The sequence below is a fragment of the Seriola aureovittata genome, chromosome 20 (assembly GCF_021018895.1).
Source record: "Seriola aureovittata isolate HTS-2021-v1 ecotype China chromosome 20, ASM2101889v1, whole genome shotgun sequence".
NCBI lineage: Eukaryota > Metazoa > Chordata > Actinopteri > Carangiformes > Carangidae > Seriola > Seriola aureovittata.
The window spans coordinates 4,281,857-4,305,779 of record NC_079383.1 but is presented as its reverse complement, the minus strand read 5'-3'; the positions used below and the strand labels follow the sequence as shown (position 1 = coordinate 4,305,779).

Genomic DNA, 23,923 nt, shown 5'->3' with positions numbered 1-23,923 from the left:
ACACACACACACACACACACACACACACACACACACACACACACACACACACACACACACACACACACACACACACACACACACACACACACACACACACACACACACACACACACACACACACGCCACATCCTCAGTAAGAAATCTGATTTATTGACGCCAGTAAAACACACCTGTATTCTCTATTTAAATAAGTGTCGAAAACCAAACAGATCTTTACAAATCACTTTTGAACGATTGTGGTAATTTCACATAATGTGACATTTTCTAGACACAACCACCTAATTTATGTGTTGCATCAGACTGTTTTTGCTTGTTCCTGCATCGCGCTTCAGCTCCTCTTTTTGAAAACCCACTCTGAACCGTCTCCAGCTCAAACAATGAGGCTAAAGTCGGCCCCGCTCTGCTGAAACAATGAGACGACTGTTCCTCAGCCTTTATCATTAAAGCAGACCTGTCTCCGAGAGAAAAACAGCTGGCGGTGGATAGAATCTGTCTGAGATGACTCACCCAACAACAGCTTCTTCTGCGGAGCCTTTAATAGCAAATCTGTTGTGGCTTAAGTCCTGTCAGTGTACATCCACACAGAACCTGGTTTGTTACCTGGCTGAAATATGCCTCCATGTCACACAGTTTTATAGAGGTTTGTTTGTATTACTTGGGAGAATATAGAAGCTAATAAAGGGACATTGAGCAATAAAAGCAACAACTGCGGTGGATTGTGAGCAGTCATCCTGTTTCTCATTGTGCTCTGGACCCTTGCTGGGAAACAAGGAAATAATAGAAGCTGACTTTGTGTCTGCATCAAGGTTTTAAAAGCTTGACAGCGAAATAAATATCTACGTGATGAATCGCAGTCGACCTTCAACTGAGATCTCGCCACACTCTGAACTTTATATGTGACAGCTCCTGGGTGCATCTGAGGGAGGAGAGCTGACTCTCTGAGGGGGAGGGGGACTCTGGGCATCCAGCGGCTACACTCCGCTGGAAGCATGGTGTAAACCAACAGGTGACGCAGTGAAAGGCAGCTTGATTTGACACAAGTGATCCAAAATTTATGGTGACTTTAATAGTTGGGACACTTTGGTGCAGCGTGAGGTCAACACTGAAGCTTTTCAGGAGGTTTTTTATTTTATTTTGGGAACTACAGGTGCTGATTTCATGAGGTCTTTAAGATGCTCACCGTCCTGACAGGTGAAATTGTAAAGAAACCTTTGCAGCAGTAAAACGCTTTTGCCTGAAGGACGTGAGTAAGCGGGGGGGATTATTGTAAAAAAAACTATTATCTGTCCACATTCTTTGTTTATGTCCTCAGTAAAGAAACAGATAAATCATACATAAATAAACATTAGGTGCATCAGGTTCATCAACACTTCCCTCCTCCTCACAGCCGAGCTTCAGCTCAGACTTGCGGTCAGTCAGTCTCCATCTCTTTGATGGCCTTGTCTTTCTCTCTCAGCCTCCCTCTCTCTTCACCCCCCCGCGTCATATCGGGCCACCCCGGGTGTATCGCTGACCAAGACCTTAGCTTTAATGTTGCTTGTGGTGATCCAGACACGCGAGCGAGCAAACGCCGGACCCGGTGAGGCTGGGAAAACCATCATCCACCTTCACTCCCCCTCTCCCACCCACTCCCCCACTCCTCCACCCGTCAACTTCACAGGAGCACACAACGTCGGCTAATTGGTTTCATCTGCGTCCCCGCTGGGCTGGGATAAAGGTGTGTGGAGGGATGACCTCATCACACACGCACGCACGCACACACGCACACATCATGTACACACAGGGTCCAGATAGTGTTTCCGTCATTTCTTGTGCTGTTAATCCGTTAGGTGTAAAGCCATGTGTTTCTACAGTATAACACCATCTCATCATCGGACTCCAAGTGTGTTCACCAAACGCAAAAAGGTTACACCCTGTGCACTCATTGTGTCAATACAAACTTAATAAATAAATGTATTTCACATGTCTGGAAGCCCTTTGCTGTCTGTGTCTATGCTGTATGTTTAATATTTAAATCTTAACTTAATGAAGCCCTTATTAGCTGTATCCTGTTATTTTCTGCTGTAATTACCTCGCAAGGTTCATTAAACTTTCATCTAACTTAATCTAATCTGAATAGCGCAGCAAATCAAACCTGACCCATCTGGTACTTCGAGCAGTTTAAATCTCTCTAAACAAGATATTATGTTGATCAATGTGATTCTGTGTGAGACGTAAACTTTCTCCCGTCTAGACATCCTCTTACCGTAAACGCTTTGGCCGATCCCTTGTCGTCCTTGCCCGATATGATCCTGGCGTTCTTTCTGGTCTCTCTCAACCTCTCAATTGCCGGCGGCTTCACAAACACCACGAAGGGTTTGAACTCGGCCGTCCGTAGGTGCTTTATCGTCTGGACGGAGACGAAAGAGAACAAATATGAATGTAGGAGCCGTGTGTGAAGTGTTGTCATCCAGCAACAAGAAGGGAGGACAGTGATAAAACAAGAATGTGAAAGTAATTTAATGTACATTTATCAATGGCATAATCATGAGGTGTCAAAAAAATGAGGAGTGAACTTAATGTAGGGGTTTCCAGCTTTGGGGGGCCGGGAACTCCCCAGGCGTCACAAATGTCAGGGGTTGTGAGATCATTAAATGAAGGAACCTTGGAAAAAAACTAGAATTAACGCCTTGCAGTTGTAGGTCATGACCATTTGGATACAAAATGTCATCACTTTATCCTTACGGACATTTCTGTTGAATTGTTTCTTGATTAGTGTAGCAATTCATGAGTTACGGCCGAAAAGGTGTTTTGTGAGGTCACAGTGACCTTAAACCTTGACCTTTGACCACCAAATTCAAATCAGTTCATCCTTGAGCCCAGGTAGACATTTCTGACAAATTTGAAGGGGAGATATAGAGGGACAACCTGAAAACACCTTGGCTGTCGCAGCGTGGAGGCATAAAAACTGAGTCTGATCAGTTGCCATGGATGATGTTCAAAATTAACTGACAACTCTGTTGATAATCAATTCATTATTGAAATTTTCAGCAAACATGTCAAACAATTTTTGGTTCCGGTTTTTCAAATGTGAAGATTTGATGCTTTTCTCTGTTTTATCTCATTGTAAATCTTTTTTTTATTTTGGACTGTTTGTCAAAAAAATAAAAGGATATAAATTGAACCAAGAAGCAAAAACTATCAACTAACAGGTCAGATCTCGTGACGACGGGGTTACCGTGTTGTAACGGTGGATGAAACAAATGACCAGCCTCTGTCTGCTCTTCTTCTCTCCTCTTTCTGGTGACAATTGCATGAAATAACACCAAGAATCTGGTCCTCCAGAGGTAAAAGAGAGGTCAGATTTGAGTAGCGGTGGCGTCAGGCTTTGGTCCCGCCTCTGGCTTCTCACTGTGCTAATAGGCAGTGGGTGCAAACCCACAACTGATAGGAAGATGAACAAAAAGGAAGGGACAGGGGAGGAAGCACTGGGAAGCATTCATCGTGGCTGCTCTGTAAGTCAAAGTGGGAGCAATAACATGCTTTGACACTGCCACTGATCTTATCCATGAGTCATGTTGGGGAATGGGCTCATTGTGGAGGTAGGGGGATGACTATTGGCTTACACCAGCACGCCACAAATGCTCACAAAAAACAAAAAAGTACATAAATAAATATACATACACCCACATAAGCTTCCACTGACGGGTTCTCACACTCTTTAGCTCAGGGCTCTGGGCTCAGTCTCAATGCTGCTCAGGCCAGGGTGGTTTGAGAGCGTGCCAGGCTAATCTATATAATGGTGTATTTGTGCCTGTGTGTCATTATCCACTGAGAGAAAACAAACAGAGAGGAGCTGGTGGGGCAGAAGCTGGACGGCAGATACAGGCCCGGCCCTGGATTAATGGGAATTGTGCTCAGGGGTTTTGTTGGGGCTCAGTGACAAGCCGGCCGTTTGTGTAGGGTCTGATCGCCACCACCCAAGACACATAAGCCAAAGAGGAAATCTTCAAATGGAGGAAATTAGCGGTAATTGCTCCCTCAAAATGCCCCCTTTAAAAACCTGCTTTTGGTAACCCAGTAAGCAGCCAAGGCCTCGGGAAACAGCCGGAGAAGAGAGATCTGCTTCCGAGATAGGTAGAGGCCGAGGTGCCGGGGGGCTAAAAATACAGGTGAGTGAGGGATGGTGGGATGACGAGATGCAGAGGAAGGGTTTGTATCACTCACGTGAGGCTGGACGTCCAACAGGCACACTTTGTCCTTGGAGAGGACGGAGCGTACAGAGTCTAAGCTTGTCCCGTAGTAATTCCCTTTGTACTCGCCGTATTCAATGAACCTGAGGTGGAAGGAGATTGGAAAGAGAGAGGGGTTGTTGATCATTCTTAAGTATTTTATGCGCATTAATGTCCCTTAGGAGTAACATTGGAATCCCATCCTAATCTGGCCGACTGTGTCAGCACAGTCCTGAGATTCATATTAGAAATAATGACATATATAAACCCTACAAATCCACAGAGACAGTGGGATCACTCTCTCAACCGCTGACAGATCAGAAGATAGCGTTCTCCAGCAGAACCTAAAAACCAGACACTTTGGCTGAGTGTGTTTTTATATAATCTCCTACGCTACCCTTTCAATCAGTAACACCTGTTTGTTCCAGAAAGACCACAAAGCTCCTTCAATCCACCAGGATTTTGGCCCTGCAAAGCAAACTGCATGGGTGTAAGCAAGCAAGCAAACTCTTTTCCACCAGATAATCTTCCCCCTTTCACACCAATCAGATGTCATGAGAGGAAAAAAAGAAAAGCCACCGGCGTATTTTTAGCTGAAAACAAGGAGGAAAAAAGGCAGCGAGCAGAGTAACGACGTGGAAAGAATTTGAAGCTAATAGGACGCCGTGCTATGTTTGCAGTCAGCTCATGACGACTGTGACCAACGGCATGTAAAAAGAAGGTTTTATGGTAATTCCGCATGTAAGAAAGTTTTACTCAGCTTCTTTTTTTTTTTTTTTTTTTTAAAAGGCAGGTTTAAATCTCAACAAACCTCATATTCCGTTATGGGAAATTCATTTAAGAGCTTACAGAAGCCTGTGTTTAAAATCTCACACCTTGCAGCAGCGTTCTGTGCCGTTTGACACCAGAGGAGAAGGTATATAGATCACAGCAAAGCATGCCAGTGGAGCTTAGTCTATATTAAGAGTATGGATTGTTGCCATTTTGACACTGAACAGGGCTTCCCTTGGGAAAGCTGTTGGAGTTAAACACACGTTGTTGTGGCCCCAGTTCACAGACCTTTTATTTCTGCGCATTGTTTCTGCTGCATGCAATGAGGCATAACGCAAACAAGTTCATCTCACCCCTCGCCTACTTCGCTGCCTTGTAATTTCAGAGTGGAGTGTCCCACGCATCCACCCCACATCACAGCCTGCCACTCACCCCTCCGACTCCCTGAAAAACATTGCATGCCTCGACCTGCACCGCAACATGGCCTAAATATACAGACCCCTTTCCCTTCTTCTCCCTGCATGCTCCGACACTCAGTATGCACTCACCAGCACACTTCCTTCTATGTCATATATGTTTGCGTGAGTAAATGTTGCATGTGCACCATACTATACATCTTTTTTTTCTTCCTCCCCCTCCAGCTCATGTGAGACCAGCAGAAAAGGCATCAATCATTCCTATGACTATTACAACTTGGATTTCAATTTGTTGGCCACAAATGTCAAGGCGGGCCGTGGTGTGGCTGCATTCACAGAGAGCGCCTGAGGAAGGGAGGAAGCAGAGACAGGAGACCTCGGGGCCAGTGTCTGGAGATCTGTTACCGACACAGGGCCCGGCCCTGTCAACACCAGCTCACACTCGGTTACAGAGACACACAGACGACAGCGGGGAGGCTGTGTATGAACAGTGGCAGCAAATCCTGGACTAGTCATACTGCTGCACTGCCTCTAGTGGTTCACACACAGCGAGGGATTCTGTTGTTTTCATTAGGGTGAAGGTTCTCAAATGTCACATATTTAAAGGTTTTTCATTAAACTTTGAAATACTAAAACACCACATTAAACATCACATGCATGTGATTGGAAAACATGTCATTTCTTCTAATGTGATTAGCGTTGAAAGATTGGTCCATTAATTAATTAGCTGAAGTAAAAACTCATCAAGCAAAAATGCAATGTTTATACTGTTTTTAAATCACTGTAATTTGAATATCTTTGGGTTTTGGAGTGTTGGCTGGAATATGAACACATATGCTCAGTGTCTTGCAAAGTGCAATGGATTTTTGTCACTATTTTCCAACATTTTCTGACATAACAATTACAGAAAATAATATTTTTCTGTCATCATTATTTTACTGGCTGAGTATTACGGCCACTGTAAGAGAAAAACACATTGAAATTTTGAGAATAAAGGCAAAACATTTGGAGAAGAAGTTGATTGAAGAAGTAATGTTACAGGAATGAAGTTGTAAGTTCACAAGAAAGAGTCATAATACTGGAATGTGAAAATAGTCAACACTGTAGGGGGAAGAAAAAGTCCTATTATTTCCAGAATAAAGTCTAAATATTATGGGATGTTTCCTCCATCGTAGTAAACACACGAGAGCAATCTGTTCAGTTTATGTGTCACGTGAAGGTTGTGGATAGATTTCAACAATAAGTATCTTATTATAGATTTTTTTTTTGGGGGGGGGGCTTTTTATGCCTTTATGACAGCACAGTAGAGAGACAGGAAATGGGGAGGCAGAGAGAGGGGGAATGACACGCAGTAAAGGACCGTCCGATGCGGGACTCGAACCGGGGCCTACTGCAGATATTATTATAGATTTGAAGACACTAGAAATCAAATGAAGTCTTTAAACAAAGAAAGCATCAGCTGGACACCTGCTTGTTGGACAGCTGAGCCAGAGAGTGCAGAGATCAGCTCATGTTCATATGCGACATTTTGTTCTTGAAATTAAAACCCACTTATTTCATCCTAAATCAGTCAGACTTTATTCTCAGAGCATCATGTCTTTTTCTCGTAAAATAGGACTTTATTCTTGAAATGTTATGAAATATCTCCAATTAAACATATCTAGAATTTCTTTTCCCTTACACTGCCTTTATTAGTCCATTGTGTGAAATAGTAAAGTCCCATTATTAAGAAATAATTAGTATTTAAGATGAACTGGAATCAACTTTATGACTTCATGAAAAAGGCAGTCTAACTGAAAAGAAAATCTTCCTCTCGCCAAGTCATTTCTGTCTTTCATTGACTCCTGGTCTGGCTCTGGCATAATTATCAAAACCTGCGACAGTTCAACACATTACACACATTGCACATTTTGTGTTTGTGTTGTAAATGAAGAAAAGGAGGGAAGAGGACTCAGTGAGACAGAGAAGATACTTGGTAAAAATGGAAGTATTTGCAGAGCGGGGGAATAATCACAACATATGGAAGAAGAGTTGTGTGACCTTATTTTCTCTTGTTTAAACTTTGCTGTGTGCAGCCTGTCTACACTAGAGATTTATTGTTCACAAAGTGGAGCACCTGCAGTTTTAAGGCTCTTAAAGTTGTAAACATTGTTATCATTAATGTCTGTGGTGTGTGTCCACTGTGCCTGTCTTTGTGCATGTGTTGGTTGTGTCACCAGTTTGTTTTTTCTCCTTCTCTTATACCAGTCACTGTGGTACCTACTTGTTGTTGTGGATGTCCGTCTCAAAAAGGTTCTTGGAGATGAAGTGGTACTCCACGCCGTCGCTCTCCTGGTTCCTCTTGGCCCGACTCGTGTCTGAGAGAAGAGGAGAGAGAGAGAGAGAGAGTGATTACCTCAAACCCAGACTGTCTGACTCACTGTTGAGGCTGAAACCATCTGAACTGAGCCCCTTATTAACATCGCTGGAAGTCTGAAACATAGCGCGCTGGGCCATGCCAACCCTTGTATATATTATTGTGTAATAGCACTATAAAATACACAACCTGTAGAGCTGCAGCACTAAACTCAGACACTAAACTGACATTCAGCAGAGGTTTACTGTGTCTTATTAAATTTGTCTCTTGTAATGTGGCTGCAGAGCCTGTAGGAACAGAAGCTGTGGCGTTAGCCGGCAGTGCTAGCCGCTGCAAGGTAATTGAGTTTGGGAGCTCTCATTAACATCAAGTCTCTACATTTACTTGGCCGTAAACCATAAAACCTTGCTGTAAAAAGGGCGGGGGCGGGCGGCACGTGGAGAGAACGTGAGCAGCGCTGGTGGATTTGTAAGGGCCAAGAGGTCGACTCGCACTCCGGCTCGTTTCAGGAACGCTTCAAAGGTCAGAGGGGAGAGGTGTACACCCGTCAGACACTCTGACCAGCTCCAAAACAAACTATTAAACTTTTATCACCTGCAAACAAAACTGCCAAGTTCTGCTTTCCTCTCCTCTGAGTCTTTCTTTTTCGTCAGCATGTGTTGAGGCTGTGCCCTCGTAGTGGACCGGTGCCTTTGTTTTATATGGTCCAGACTGATCTACAGGGTTCATGGAAAACCAATGGTGTGATTTATACAATGTGTCACTAGCTTGAGAAGGAGAGACGGCCATAAATCCAACCGTTGTGGAGAAGACAGTGAAGAAGATCAATGACTTTCTGTCATCAGCCTCAGACAACAGTAGGAAAAACAGGAGAAGGCCTGAGCAGCCGTGTCATAAGATAACATATACTTATACCTCCCCGTTCAGAAACGTGTAAGACGCAGTGCCAAACGGCCTCTCCGTAGTTACACCAACACCATCCACCATGCATTATTTTGGCATCTGCTTTGTGGCACAGAAAATAATTACAGTGCAACAAAAGAATGTGCATCCGTTCATTCTCAATTCATGGAAAATATCAGTCAGCTTGGACTGGAATCAAAATGTTTAACCCCCTACTCTAATGGCTTATTGCAATGCTCCTTGAGTTTCTTAGATGACTGGTTTACATTTTACAGCGACAAGTAGAAAGAGAGAGAGAGAGAGAGAGAGAGAGAGAGAGAGAGAGAGAGAGAGAGAGAAAAAAAACCAAGGCTTAACCAGGGCCACAAGCCGGTGGTCTCCCCAGCTCCGGTTTTCAAATTAACAAAAAGGGGTAATGCTTTTGGGCTTAATCCGAAACAACAGCAAGTGTTAAACACATCCATGTGTCCACTGGCAGCAATCAAACATTAAAACGGAGGGAGATGAGATACTTTCCGAGTCTCTTTCCTCTCAATGAGAGCCAGCACTTGTGCCATACGTCTTCTATATGGGTCAGAATCAGACTGTCTGGGCTCTATTAAACACAGCATCACAGGTCACATTTGAGAGCAATTAACAGGCCTTGTGGAAAAAAAGGCCCCACCGATGGGATTTTAATACCAGGGACATTTCAAGTGTCAGACTTTGACTGGGACACATCCATTATGCCGCACGGCATGTAACAAACACGGCAATTAATATCAGCGGACCTCATATTTCCTCAAAACTCGTGTCGCACTTTCCCTCCAAGCCCCAGATGGTAACTACACAAGGACTAATGCCACTGCCGTGCTTAAATGTATAAATCAGAAAGATTTATTTGTCCCAACATGCTGGCTGTGGGACATCTCAGAGCTGCAAAAACCTAAAAAATGCTGGCAAAGTGTGGAGAGCCAGTCGTTTGCAGCAGGGCTGGATGGTGTTCAGAGTTATGGCAGGCTGTCGTTAGGTCCGTAAAAGGAGAAAAAGGGAGGCGACAGAGTGGGAGAAAGAGACAGAAAAAGACAGAAAGAAAGTGAGAAATAAATTGAGAGAGAAAGGAGAAAGAGTAGCTTGGTGCCAATTCGTGAAGCAGTGGAATGGCATGTCTTCAGAGGTAGAAAAACGCCATTTCCTCCATCATTTGGAGCTTGTCAGGCGGCCTGTGAAAAGCTGACAATTACACAGGAGGAGAACCAAGCGCCCAGGCCTTGACAGTACCAGCCGCGCTGCCTGAGATCTGCTGCCTGTGTGTCGGCGCGAGCCTTCATCGCTCAGGCGGCACAAGCACTGTCACACGCTGTGAAAACTTAACTGGAACAAGTAAGCTAAACATCCTTCACCTGAAGTGATTATTTTGATTTGTTGCTAAAAACTCACAGGGTGCACTGGAGCGCAGTGCAGTCGGAATTTGATCTGGCATCTTGTGCGCTTACATTTCTCTGTGAATGTGTTTCCAATGTGTTTGTCTGGGTGGACAGATGTACGAGAGGCTTCACGGGTACAAATGGATTCAGAAGATCTGAGAGGGAGGTGTGAGATCCACACGATGGGACGGCTGCAGTGTCAGTTGCTTCATGTTTGGGGGGGGGGGTCCTTCCTCAGGTAACAAACATCAATGATGAAAATGCTATAGACTTAAAGGCAATTTGTTCTTTTTGCTTATTGAATCTTCAGAAACACTTTGATGTTGTTGTTTTCACCTGGAAAATACTGGTGAACTCTAGAACTTGGTTGTAAAAGTTTTTGTTTCAACATTTCACCTTTTTCTGCAGTAAAAAGAAACCAGATCTTGGAAAGTAAAGAAAAAGTGTCCACTGCTCTCCCTTCTTCCTAGAATTGATCAGCGGTTCCCAACCTTTTCCAACTCAAGGCCCACTTCAATCTCTGAATGTTGGCAGCCCACACGACCACGTTCTCAGAGCACTTTTTATTTTAATGACAACAACTGAACATTCAGGAGTGAACTGAGAGCAGGGGAAGCTCAAGTCTTCTTTTTTTGTTTGATCACTTGTCGATTCACCGTCTGTCTCTTGGCTCTTTCATTTTTATTCTTCCTATTGCTGACCAGCTATCCATCTGATACCGATAGCAAACAAGTAAAACTTCCTATCATAAACCAATGGCTCATGACAGTGATCGAGATTAATATAAGAAAAAAAAACAAGGATCATTTTGCTTTAAAACATTGGTCGGCCCACTTGCAATACCTTTACGGCCCAGCAGTGCACCATGGCCCACAGGTTGGGAACCACTGGATTGGATGAAAATCAAGATGTGACATTCGGTTTGTGGGGGATAATTTGATTCCCTGACCGACTTTATATATTTTTTAAGTAGAATTTTAATGATCTATATTTTATGGAAAGTGTCCTTGAATTATCTTCTCTAAGGAGGTTAAGTTTTGTCAGGATAATCACATCGAGCCGATCTCACAGCTCACACTTGTTTTATGAATCTGGCACCAAGTGGAGAAGGTCAAACGGTGTCTTCATTCACATTAAAATCTATTGGCCAATAACTATCAGATCTAAAACTGATCTCGTAAAAAGATTACGGTGGAAACACACACACACACACACACACACACACACACACACACGTAAGACGAACACATACACACAGTAGAATGCTGGATTTGACCACAGGCACGAACAGGGTGTAACTCGGTGACATGAATGAACTTACGTGGGATGGTCACACTGAAGTGTTGAGCGTCGGTGATCAACAGCTTCCTCTTAAGCTCGTTCAAGCCGACACCTGTGGGTCCTACACAAACACAGAAACACAGGAAAATGTCACAAGTCTCAGAATCCATCACCACCTCCCTCTGAGCGAGCCAGAGCCCAAGGTCCTCTCGTCTTCGCCACAATTTAGGTGAGAAAAAGAACAAATCATGTTTTGATGTGCCTATAATCACATTTAATATGCTAAATATTATCATCAGCATTTTAACAGATTCATCACGCATCAACATATTGTCAATATATTTAAGCAATCCAGTATTGTACTTCCATAAAGCTGAAGGTATCACAAAACACAAAAAGAGAGGCTCAAAAGATATCTTGGCTTTTAGGTCTCACTCTCCAGAAACACTCAATGTAATACAACTTGACAGGATCTTCCAGTTAAGACCCTCCCTGCACAGCAAACACAAACCTAGTTTATAACACAGGCTTTCTGTTAGTTTCAAGCCCAAGTCCATAAACAGGACAGTAACTCAGATGACATCATCTGGGTTATTTTTTAGAGTCGCAGACTACATTAAATTATAAATTTTCACATGTTGAAGAGGACTCATGGCGAGTGAAATGAGTGTTTTTTTCCTTTAAAACAAAAAGAAATAAGACTGTAAATTACAACAATGCACCTGCACCTTGTCTGTCAGTTTTTTTGATCAATTTACCACAGGGTGAATTTCATTTCATATTAAATTAAAAGACAATCAACCCGGTGAAAGCCTTTGGAGCAAAGATAATTGATTTAATATGACAAAGCTACAGGAACTCTACAGTTACAGTTAGTTTTTAACCGGTTCCTCTCTCACTGTAGTTTGGCAGAACATTAAACTTCCAATATAAGTTCACAGTGAAGGCAAGAGAGTCTCTTCCCGCACTGATGCAAGTCAGCTGGATTTTCCATCACATTCCCAGTGGGGAAACTGAGGCAACGAGTGGGAGAGGAGAAGGCAGGAGAAACTATTGGAGTATTGACTATTGATGCATCCGTGGCTCCAGAGGCTGAGCATCCCTCTGGCACTCAGCAGAGGCCAACATGTGGAGACGGTAAAGTTCAATCAAACTGAGGAAATAAATTCAATTTAGATATTAAGGAACAAAGAAAATTTGCAAAACTGGTTTGAGCAAATATCTCATAAACCTATGTCGATCCTTATTTCATGCAAAATGCAGTTAGTAGAATTTTTTTTTTTTTTTTACGTAACCTTGTTTACACTGGTTTCGATTTGATGGAAGTCACTCTCTCTTTCTTTCCTGTTTTCCCTCTCTGTCTCTGAAAGCCACCCTCCAGTGTCTCTGTTTTCGGTTCTACATCATCCTGATTTGAACCGACTGGCATCACCGTCATCAATGGACCGGACAAGAAATCAGTTTCGGAGTTACAAGTGCATGGCTCTGCGTCTCAGTGTTTTACCACAGCTCTGCAGCGTGTGGACAGTTAGAGACAGCGCTTGATCTAGGCTTGACATTCTTCGCATGCCTGACGTTCTGGGCAGGCACTACAATCGCATCGAACCCTATTGGAAATTCGTTTCTCCAGGCAAATGTGTTTAGCAGGCTGCTCGTCTAAAACAAATGGACAATGAGTTCACTCAGTTATGCGGATTAGGTGGAAAGAGAGGGAAAAAAAAAATATTTAAAAAAGACAAGCTCTGTATTTTTAATGGAGAGAGTGCTCCTGTTTCCTCATGTGCTATCTGCGCTCTTTCTATACATTTTATTTGAGCGTGAAGGTTTTGGGGTGATCCACAACTGGATAAATAGGTGTGGACAACAAGGCTCTTTTCAGCATAACCTCTGCTTTACACACCAATTCACACCCCATGCGTTACCTCTCCTTCTGCACCCAGTAACACATGGTTTTGAGTCCTATTGTGCGACTGCTGTAAGTGATAAAAGCTGTTTCCTCAGTGCCTCACACACAAGCCCGACTGTGAATTCAAAAGGACAAAAAAAAAAAAAAAAAGAGAAAAATACCCCGACCCTCTTTAGAGCGACGGCACAAGGCATTCTGTGGTAACTGTCTCACATAAACAAGCACATGGCCAAGCGAAGACAGCAATCAATCTTAGCAGGGGGAGAGGGACTTTTTCAGTAAAAGAACCTGGGGGTTGAGAGCTCGGGTGATTTATTAAGATGAGGAAATGGAGTTCATTTTGAATTTGTTTCGGGAGCTCGGGAGGAATGCAGCGGTGCTGTTTGAACAAGGCCGTGGACCAATGTTGTTGTAGGTGCTGAAGGTGGCAGAGCGTGGTAATAGAGGCGCTTTTATGAGCCCTATCACAGGGGTGCAGACAGTCCGCCTGGCAGGCCACAAACCTCCAAGCAGGCTTGTTTGCTTAAATCTGACCGTGGACATCAGGGCCCGAGCACAGGGGACCGACTAACGGCCCCACTTCTGCACACTCGTAAAACCATTTTCACCTTGTACATCGCTCCCTTGCTTGCCACTTGCGATATCAATGGTGCATGGCAGCCGGCCTTCTTCAGAATACCTCAGACGACGATTAAAGCTGATTCCAGCTGTACCACCGCCTGCCAAGGGGGCCCGACAGGCCCACCATCAGGTATTTTACAAGCAGAAGCAGCGCCCTCTGGCCCTGTTCCACCGTCTGACCTTAAACACGCCACCTCTTTGTGCATTGTTTGTTTTTAACAATGCCCCAATACAACAGCAACAGTATAAATCTGAACGCCACAATAAAAACAGGCAGAACTCCCAAATTTTCTGGACTAAGCTGCAGTATTTACATTATATTTATGTGTTTTTTTTTCTCCCTCCATCTGTCTCTCTCGCGGTACTTCTGGCCTTACAGATCGCTGTGCCAGTAAAAGTGTCAGACTTCATTACCACACTCATTAGAGAAGCTGCCTTTAATATCGCAAGCTTAATAACTTCCAGGCCAAATGTGGAGCGCATCGAATGCAGTCTGCACAGAGAGGACGAGGCCAGGCCCGACGAGGCCGAGCTCAGGGCCCCCTGTGCCTCGACCCAGCCTCAAACCTCCCAGCCTGCCCCACATCCAGGGCAGGCGATATTACAGAGCTTCGCTGCTACCACATTTAAAGGATGACAGTGGTGCAATGTGGTAACCACAGATCATTTACAATCTACTACATTTTCAACAGTCTTAATATAGAGTTCCAATTTTATATATTTGGATACCACATAAACATTCACTTAGGAATTAGTGTATTTGAAATATGTTAGGGCTAAACCCCAAACTAAAAACTTTCAATTCATCAAAATCTTACTGCAAGTTCAGAGGGTCAAGTTACACGGAAATGTGGAAATCAGCACGCCATTTTGTCAAGTTAAATAATCTGATTTCTTTCACAACCACCAGCGGTTGGGTCAAACTGTTCATGCAGTATGTAAAAATATGTTTTTACTGGCTGTCTGATGTTATAAAAAGTATAAAAAACCCAGATAAGCATCTTGATTTGTTTTTGAAACAGATCTCAGATTCCATTAAAATGCAAGAGGTGGGCAGCGGGTCATTCATTAGTTGGTACCGTGAACCTGTGCGTCCACATTAATGAAAAACGCCTTTAGGCTTTAGGAGCGGGAGATGTTTGATATAAAAATAATATTGGGGGGAAAGGCTGGAGCAGAGCGGAAAAAGTACAGGACTGAGGCCAAGTCAGGCACGGAGAGAGTTCGGTCCCGTCTGCAAGTCCTACAATAACGCAGACTTTCCTTCTTCTTCTCTGAAGTACAGCTGATCAAATCTGCTAGTGACAGTTGTCATTTAAACCGACAAAAGCGTCACCTGTTACAAATGAGACGCCTACTTTTGTCAACCTCTGTCTGAAATCAACTATCCACTGTTATCATTAAGAATTTCAATTGTATATTTATAATATTAATTTATATAGCGCTTTTGAAAAAAAAAAAAAGAAGAGTTCATTAAGTTCATTGACAATCGAAGTAAAAGTAACAGAGGTTCAGAAGGCAATATAACAACAGAGCTGAAGGCCAAACAAAAGCAGGACAGAAGGTAAAGTTAACGAGGGAAGATATACAATATACTTCAGTATAAATAAGGTAAATTAGACAGAGTAGATGCCATATAAAAGCAATAAAAGGATGATAAAGAAACGATAAAAAGACGACATCATAAAAAAGCAAGTCTATAAAAATGGGTTTTTAGAAGTGATTTAAAAGAAGTCGTTCCAAAGGCGAGGGATCCCGAGGGCAAAAGCATTGTCACCTTTAGATTTAAGCCTTGACTTTGGAACGGCCAGAAGGCCCCAACCCGAGAATCTACGGCTGCGAACTGGCTCGCATGGGGTTAAAATCTTAAAAGGAGTTCAGGGAGGGAAGCGAGGATCGGGGTGATGTGATGTCGTCTGTTAAAACCAGTAAGAAGCGGAGCTGCTTCATTCAGAACTAGCTGCAGGCAGGAGAGTGCGTATCAGCCGTTATTATCACGGTAAACTGCTGCAAATGATCAATGGCTGGGATTGAGAGCGGTCAGAGTACAGGTCTGAAGCTGTTTTAAGAGCAGATACTTCTCGTGGAAAGTGATCTGAAAACACTTTTATTGAGGAATAACGTGTGCCTGAATAACAGAGAAAAGCAAGAGCAGTCAGAGAGAAAAGAGTTGGACAGAAAAGATTTCTAATAAGAAAAATCAAGAGACTCAGGGGAGATGAGGAAGGAGTGAGGGAGGCAGGGAAACATAAAGCAGATCTTTCCTTGGCCCTCCGCTTCGTTACGTCTGAAATTGTCCATAGGTTGTCCTCCAAAATTCTGGAAGTTAATTGAAAATATTTACATTAGCATGACAGGTGGGAGAGGTTCAGCATCCTCTGTGTGAGGCTGTGACACACTGGCAGGGAAACGGGCTCGCTAATTAGCAACATGCCTGATGAAGTCCATGCTCTGTGTGGCGTATTTAAGTGAACCAAGGCCTGGTTAATCAGGCTAGGAACACCACTCAAAAAAAAACAGAAAGAGTGAGACCTTGTTGCCAGTGGTATTCATTTCTAGATTCAACTCACAAATGCTTAAAAACTGCTGTTGGAATATCTGAAATGAAAAGTTGAAGACAGACTTTTGAGTCCTCATTGATGAATGGAAATAGATTGGAAGGAATCACACTGAAGATTTAGGGAATGTTTTGTTCCATCTGTGTCTGGGACATTCTTGTCATTTTTTTGCTACAAGTAACAAACCTAAAAAGGAAAATGTGGAAAAGCCTAGAACTCACTGATGGTACAGTTGGTCCCAAGAAATATTGAAGTCTTTACTGTCGCACCTGGCCCGGCACGTAGCTCCACCGTTCACTGGCAACACTCGTCTTCCAGCCACAAAATACAGAATGAGAAACCGCTAAATTCATTTCAAGACCTTGGCACGTTATAAAGCTTTCTGGAGGGCTTTGTAACACCCGCTCCTCAGGCGAGTGTTAACAATTCCATCAGCTTGAAAAATTGAAAGGACATTGAAAGTGAGGTGCCGTAAATGAAAGTATTAAAACTGACTGATTAATATGAGGTCTGCTCCTTCGATTCCATCCAGTGCTAAAAAGTCTGAACTAAAGAGGTCCAGGATGATTGTGAGAGAGTCCCCGCGTTGGGAAGCTCATTTCTGGGATGGGGGTCATGGGAGGGCAAGGCCGGGCCACCTGGGGCTTCTGGAGCGGCAGAGCTCTGAGTCACAGAGCCGTTTCTGTGATCTGTATCTGTCACCATGCTGGAAGGTGAGAATCTTTATTAAAATCTATGGTCTCTTCAGTGCCAGGTTTCACAGAAACAGAGGCGGCTGAAACTCAAAAAACAAAGGGTGAGGTAAGTTCTGCTCTCTACTCACCTACTAGGACCACCAGCCGGTGTTTACCCCCGCTCTGCCTGCGGTATGGGGTGACCTCCTCGTACGTGGGAACGTCAGCCATGTCATACATTTCGCTCTTCTTACACTCGTACATGGACTTGTTGGTCTTCTTGTCTCTCCTGCTGAGACGGAAGCTTCTCCTGAACCCAGCTGGAGGTCATGATGAAACGACAGAGGAGACGGAAAGAAACACATTAATCTACGAGATACACACACACAAAAAAGTTTGTGTCAGCACGTGTGTCTATGAGGGTGTGTGATTTCCATCGCGACTGTACGTACACATAAGCCTGCAGCTGTGCAATTCGATTTATGGTCGTTTCAGCGTCTTGGCAAACACCTCCAAGCAGCTCGATGTCCAATACCTAATATTGTATTGTGCAGCTCAGTTTTATGACAGCTATCTTTGCTGTAGGTGAAAGAAGTACCGCCTAACGCTCAGCCAAACAGTTTCCCTGGATATCACGCTCAAACACTTTATTCATATTTTCCCCTGGTGACATGTAATAGATGTTTTTTTTCTTCTTTTGTACGTGCACATACTGTATCTCCTGAGGACTGTGGTGAGGCTGCAGGACTAACAGCTACAGTATGTTGCAGTTTTAATAAAGGTGGGAAGGATTCATCCTCGTGGTTTCTGCAGTCAGATTTCTGTTCAGAAGAAAGTAGAAGTTCTTATCATGTAAGGTGGTTGGTTAATGGTTGTTCACATCACTGTCAGGCTATGATTTGCACTTCATTCACATCGCAATTTTAGATAGTGGTAGGGTATGTACAGTATGTGCCAGGACTATATACTGTATGTGTGTGTCATTTAGTGTAGAGAACGGTTTCCTCATGTGTACGGGACACTTTACAACAGCTGTCATCTCCGATTGGTTTATGGTGTGTGCCGTGTCCTCGGACTGGCTTCTTAACATACCGACATACCAACGGAGAGCGCACACGCCTGGATCTGATGATCTACAACAGTATCAAAAGGAGGAATTTACCCCTAATTTGAGGACTACAGTTTCATATCTATGACAGATGTTGGTTGAAACTAAAAGAAGAGGTAAATCTCCAGAACCCAGGATGTGTAATATCCTATTTCTGCGCTGGGTCATGGTTATTTTCAGCTTTCTTTCTTCATTATTTCACTTAATCGGTAATTAATGAACTCAAAAATTCGACGCAAGATGCCAGAGTGAGATTAAGGCAGCATGAAAATTATGGACTGAGAGGAGAATCAAGAGCTGACAGAACTCCTGATAACCGCCTCCCCTTAATACTTTCCACAACATTTTTAAACCACTGCGGGGCTGTGCAGACATGCAGCAAAGAGAGAGAGTCTGCATTCTTCTCAGCTTGTTCTTTTCCAAACAGTCCCTTAATAAGGGACGGAGCAACGGGCCTGTGATGAGTTACAAATGAAACACACTGTAAGTCACTGGAGCACAATAATAATGTTTTTGCATGGACTTGTGTATATGTATGAGTGTACACACGTGCCCGAGCGCCGAATATAGTGTTACATTGAACATTGAGGGCAGACTTTGTTCCACTGTGGGCAAGCTGCGGCTTACGTTGTCTGTGCCATTCCTCCTGTGGTTAATCTACTCATTCAGCACCCCCCCACCCCGGGGGAGTATTACCCTCTGCCACACAGTGGAAAGCATACGCCACTCATTTCTCCTGTAAAGATATCAAACTGTAACCAATATCCACAGGGGTTGACATCATTACAATAAACAGTGAGAGTATAATGTTAATGCTATTCCACTGAAAGCGAGACGTCAATTTTCTGAAAGTTCAACAACCAACGACCCACAGTGGTCAGACATTTATCATGATATAAACACACTGCTGGCTAATTGGGCTTTAAGTAATACTATGAAAGTCATTAATTCTATCTGTCTTGGGAGTCTGACAAGCTGCCTTCTCATTGGCTCAGACCAAAAGCTCTCTCTGCTACTTTCCACACTGTACTGTAGAGCAGGTGCACAGAGCTTCGGTTCCTCAGTAATCTAGTATCCCTCAAATTCACTTAAACCCTCCCGGAGAGTGCGATCCAAATGATGGAAAGGATGGTAGCCAATGTGGAATGCTATCAGAGCAGGGACGTCCCTCTCTATCTTCAAGAATCTCTTTAAGTCTCATCTCTCATCTCTTCCGAGAGCTCCTCCTCTCCCAACACCTCTAACACCTTAACAGGTCTAATGGCGGGGAACACACTGCCTGCGTTGCATGTGCGTGGTGGCTGCATTGCTGATTTTCTGCAGCTCGCACGTTTGTGTGTGTTCACACCGGCTGCGTCTCTGCCACTGCCAGCTCTATCTGTCTGCATAGAGTTTCAAGCTTATTGTAGTGTCGGATTTCTTTTCATTAGGGGTCCCAGCAGCGAATGGTTGCAAATATCACCCACTTCTCAGGGACTAAAAGTGAAACTAATTGTCCGAAAGGTGGCACTATAATAATGTTTCCTGAAAAACGGCTTGGGCTACAGTCAAAATTCTTTCACCATTTTGATCTCTGAAATTTTCTGCATCTTTGCTCAAACGGTCTTCTGCTTTAAAAACGTAGACAACTATAGTGGAAGGTGTCAGTTTTATGTTATATTGCTGGTATGATGTGGATATGACATCATCAGGTCTTTTCTCTGTCTGTTTCTGCTAGACGCCGAATCCGTTAATCATGTGACGCAGCCGTGGCACACGCCACGCATCCAGTGTGTTCCAGGCCTAACTAGCACTTCCTATGCACTTCTTTTCAGTGCACTTCATCTGATCTCTTTGCACTTTATTACATGTAGTACTGTATATGTAGTCTCCTGCTGCACTGAAGCTTTAGTGACTTGTGAGTCGTTCTGGATAAAAGCATCTTCCAAATAAATAAATCTAAATGAAAATAAATAAAAGCCTCCTGTATCAGCGGGCAGCAACCCATCCCTCACCAAACCCCCCCCCCCAATCTCCTCTTCAGCACCAATGGAGACTTAGTTTGACAGTGGGGATGGAAATTAATTTGATCCAGAATTAAGGAATGATTCCCGTCTTGTTTGAATGAAGAAAGCCTGCCTGTTTGTCATGAAAAGCCTCAGTTATGTTGGAACACCAACATGTTTGTCACAGGATGATCCAAGCATGAGGGTTACAAGTAGAAAAGGAATGTATGATACTTGTGGTACCGAGATCCAGTACCTCTTCTAATGGTTTGACAGGTCAAAATCTAATTTGTTGACAATAGCTCTGTTTTGAATTTCCCTGGAATGAGAGCTGAGTAGTGGCAGTGTCTTGGAGTGTTTTTCTGCAAAGGAGCGCTGAGTGTCCAGGAATTTGGAGTTAAAGTTTCCTTGCTTAAATCTCTCTCACACACACGCACCTCATAATGGTGTGCACCAGGCCGTGACTGGGTAATTGCCAGAACTGCAACCGAAAACTTGTATGTGCTTGTACGCACACACACACACACACACACACACACACACACACACACACACACACACACACACACACACACACACACACACATTTTCTCTCAATCTCTCTCTCTGCTCACAAACACATACAGACACTTTGATTCATTTCAGTGAAACAGAAACATGAAAAAAGAGGAGGAAAAAAAAAAAGATGAGCATATTTAACACAGTGTAAACACAAGCTGTGACACACACACACACACACACACACACACACACACACACAGACTCACACACACAATTGCTTGGAAGTCGCCAGCAGTCCTGCAAGCCCATTTTCCAGTGTGATAATATCTTACAGCCACGTAGGAAATTCAGCGTGTGCGTAAAGAAAGCGCCCGGAGGCCTCTGCAAACTGTGAATACAAACTGCCCACTCGGACACTAACATCCTGTGAATTACTACGACCCCACATCTGTAAAAGAAATGGCTACAACTGTAAAAGAAAAAAAAAGTAGAGTACAGTAAGACAAATGTTCATAAAAAAAATAACAGATGACTCAAAAAGACTCAGGTCGTTCATTTGCCAGTGGTTGTCTGAAAGAGGAGAAGCCTGAGAACAATACAAGCATCAGGTCTTCCAGACGTCACGCGTAGGCGATCACTGAGATGACAACACAGAGAGGAATAAAAAATAACTGCCGTTTTCCCTCCAATCAAACTTTATTTTGTGCGGAAAGTGCGGGGAAGCTGCAGGATTAGTCAAACCACCTGTTGCGAGGCCCCGGTGCAGTGAGGGCCACTGTCTAGGGGCCCGCGGCCCAACCAGAGGAGACCGTGCTGACAGCTGCAGAGCCATCCCGGCCCTCCCAGCTGGGGCCCTCCCTCCTCAGGACTAATGGAGACGATATCTATGGAATTAACCAGGCATGGCAGCTGGGGATTAAGTGAGTATTACGCCCTCGGCTCGATGCCGCACGCTGCGGTTTAACGCTGTAACACTAAGTCCCATTCGTGGGCACCAAATGTGGGAAGCATTACCGGCTCTCTCGGCCTCATTATGCGTGCCCATTACTGGCTTGGTTGGAAGGGATGAGGAAAGCTCATGGTAGGGAGTTAGGGAGGTGGAGGACGCTTTCCACACTGTCAGCCATTATTACCCCTACAGTGAATAAAAGGAAGAGAAGCGTTGCTGCTCATAATGACAAAAATACAAAGGCCTGGGGTAGACAGACGGAGCGCTCTGCTTGATTTATCACCAACTTGCTGTGCTTGCATAATACAAGGAAGCATGCTGGACTATCAAGGCCAAACATGCTTGGATTTCTGGAGATTTCTGATTATTGTAAAGGCAGAAGTTGGGCCATGCAACTGCGGTTCAAAGTACTGTACTGTAAAAGGCCTCCGGAGGATTCAAGAAGGTCTCGAGGAGAGGAATTGTGAAAGGAGCTAGGAGAGGGGAAGAGAAGAGACGAAAGGAGAGGAGAAATGGAACCAGGAGAGGAAAGAATCAAGAGGAGAGGAGAGGAAGTTGGAGAGGAATAAGGAAAGGAGAGGAGAAGGAGCAGGAGATGAGAGGGGAGGAGAGGAGAGGAGGTGGGAGAGGAATCTGGAGAGGAGATGAGAGGAGGATGTAAAAAGGACAGCAAGTGAAAAGAAGGATGTGGACATGTGTGTGTCCTTCAGATGCTCCCTCCACACAACTGCTAAAAGGCATCTGTGAAAATGATTATGCTACAGTAGTAAAGTGGACTCCGTGGCTGATCTTGGATATTTGATTGTATAAAGAGTCTAAATGTTTCCGGCAGTAGCGTACATATAGAGCACTTATTCCAGCCTTTGGACAGAGCTAGTTTTAGCTGGGTTTCAGTCAGCTGATGTGCTTCACTTCTCTAGGTTTGTTGGTGTGACATTTGAAATATGTACGTGTAGCAGTCCACAGTGGTGAACTCATTAGTGTTATCTGGGGGGAACACATTCAGGGAGTATTTTCCATGGCCGTCGCACAAAGCATTTGGAAAGTGGCACCTAACCCAAGTGTTACTGGCTTATACGGTGAAATAGCGCTCTAGACCTTTGGCTGCAAGAGGTCCATTTGTGTAGAGTGCTATTTGTTTTTCCCCTCCGTCTTATCCCACAGCTCTTTGGGCTCAGGAATGTCTCGTCTCAAAACGATGCCTGATGCCTTATGTGTTGGCAAAAAAAAAAAAAAAAAAAAAAAAAACACTGCACGCACACACAAGTTCCTCTGCTTCTACTGGAGTCCTTGAAGCCACTATCAACATGCCAAAAGGGGCCGGTGAGTGCCAAAAGTAATGAGGCTAAATGCCTGCTTTCCTGTTTGTCTCATCAGTCTGATGTTCAGACGGAGAAGATGCTCTACAACAAAGCCACAGTGAGGAAATTCCACCTCTCTTTTCCAACTCTTTAAACAACTACAACGGTTGGTTGCTAAAGCTGATAAAAGCTCACCTGTTAAGCCAGTGCATAGACCTGTGTTAACTGTATCCATTAAAATGCATATCATCTTATAAAGCAAGGTTCCTCTCTGTCTGAACCCGGATTGGAGGAAAAACTCACTAATCCCAATGTATTGGCTCCTGCACATCCACAACTACTGAACCTGGAGCTTCCATTTTTTAAACGCAGTGTTTTTGATTTCAGTTTGTGACACTTTTCCATTTTTTCCAGAACGTGGATCTAATTGGATCGTGAGAGGCTGATGGATTTCCCAGCCCCTCTTTGTTCAGCTTTAACTGATTTGGAGCTTCTTGCTTGCCCTCCATCCATCTATCCATCTACTGTCTTTCTCTCTGGATGTTCAGCGTGTGACTTCTGGGATTGTGATAGTGCTGCAGGTGAATGGATTTGAATGGAATAACAAATATCTATCACCCTGGGTGTCAAAACTACTCTTTAATTCTTTGGTCGTAAATGAAGAAATGAAAACTGTTTTCTAGAGAGGTTTGATAAGAAGGCATCATGGGACACAGTTTGCCTCCTACTAAGTTTCATTCTCTAGTCTGCTGGCTGTAAAATCAAGTAACATCTGAGCACAGGAATCTGCTCGCCCCCGAGTAGTGCTCGAGGATCGCTTTTGGCAATGGACCTTACAGACGTTGCATCACTGAGAGAGGCATGAAGGGAAAACAAACCAAAAACTAAGGACAACAACTGCCTACCCCCTCCCACCGCCTCCTCTATTTCCCCATGCAACCTCAGTAGCATTGCAAAAGCATCTGTAAGTTCT

At 43.9% G+C, this 23,923-nt stretch overlaps 1 protein-coding gene across 3 annotated transcripts in view; it reads right to left on the bottom strand.

Annotated features, from left to right (window-relative positions):
- Positions 1 to 23,923, bottom strand: part of mpp7a (MAGUK p55 scaffold protein 7a) — a 138,518-nt gene that overhangs the window by 5,571 nt on the left and 109,024 nt on the right. For all 3 annotated transcript variants that reach the window (XM_056364129.1, XM_056364130.1, XM_056364131.1), the window contains 5 exons: positions 17,256 to 17,426; positions 11,388 to 11,468; positions 7,665 to 7,758; positions 4,210 to 4,318; positions 2,249 to 2,392 (listed from right to left, as the gene is read on the bottom strand). In XM_056364129.1, the coding sequence (XP_056220104.1) occupies positions 2,249 to 2,392; positions 4,210 to 4,318; positions 7,665 to 7,758; positions 11,388 to 11,468; positions 17,256 to 17,426 (599 nt within the window). The remainder of the gene's footprint in view (positions 1 to 2,248; positions 2,393 to 4,209; positions 4,319 to 7,664; positions 7,759 to 11,387; positions 11,469 to 17,255; positions 17,427 to 23,923) is intronic.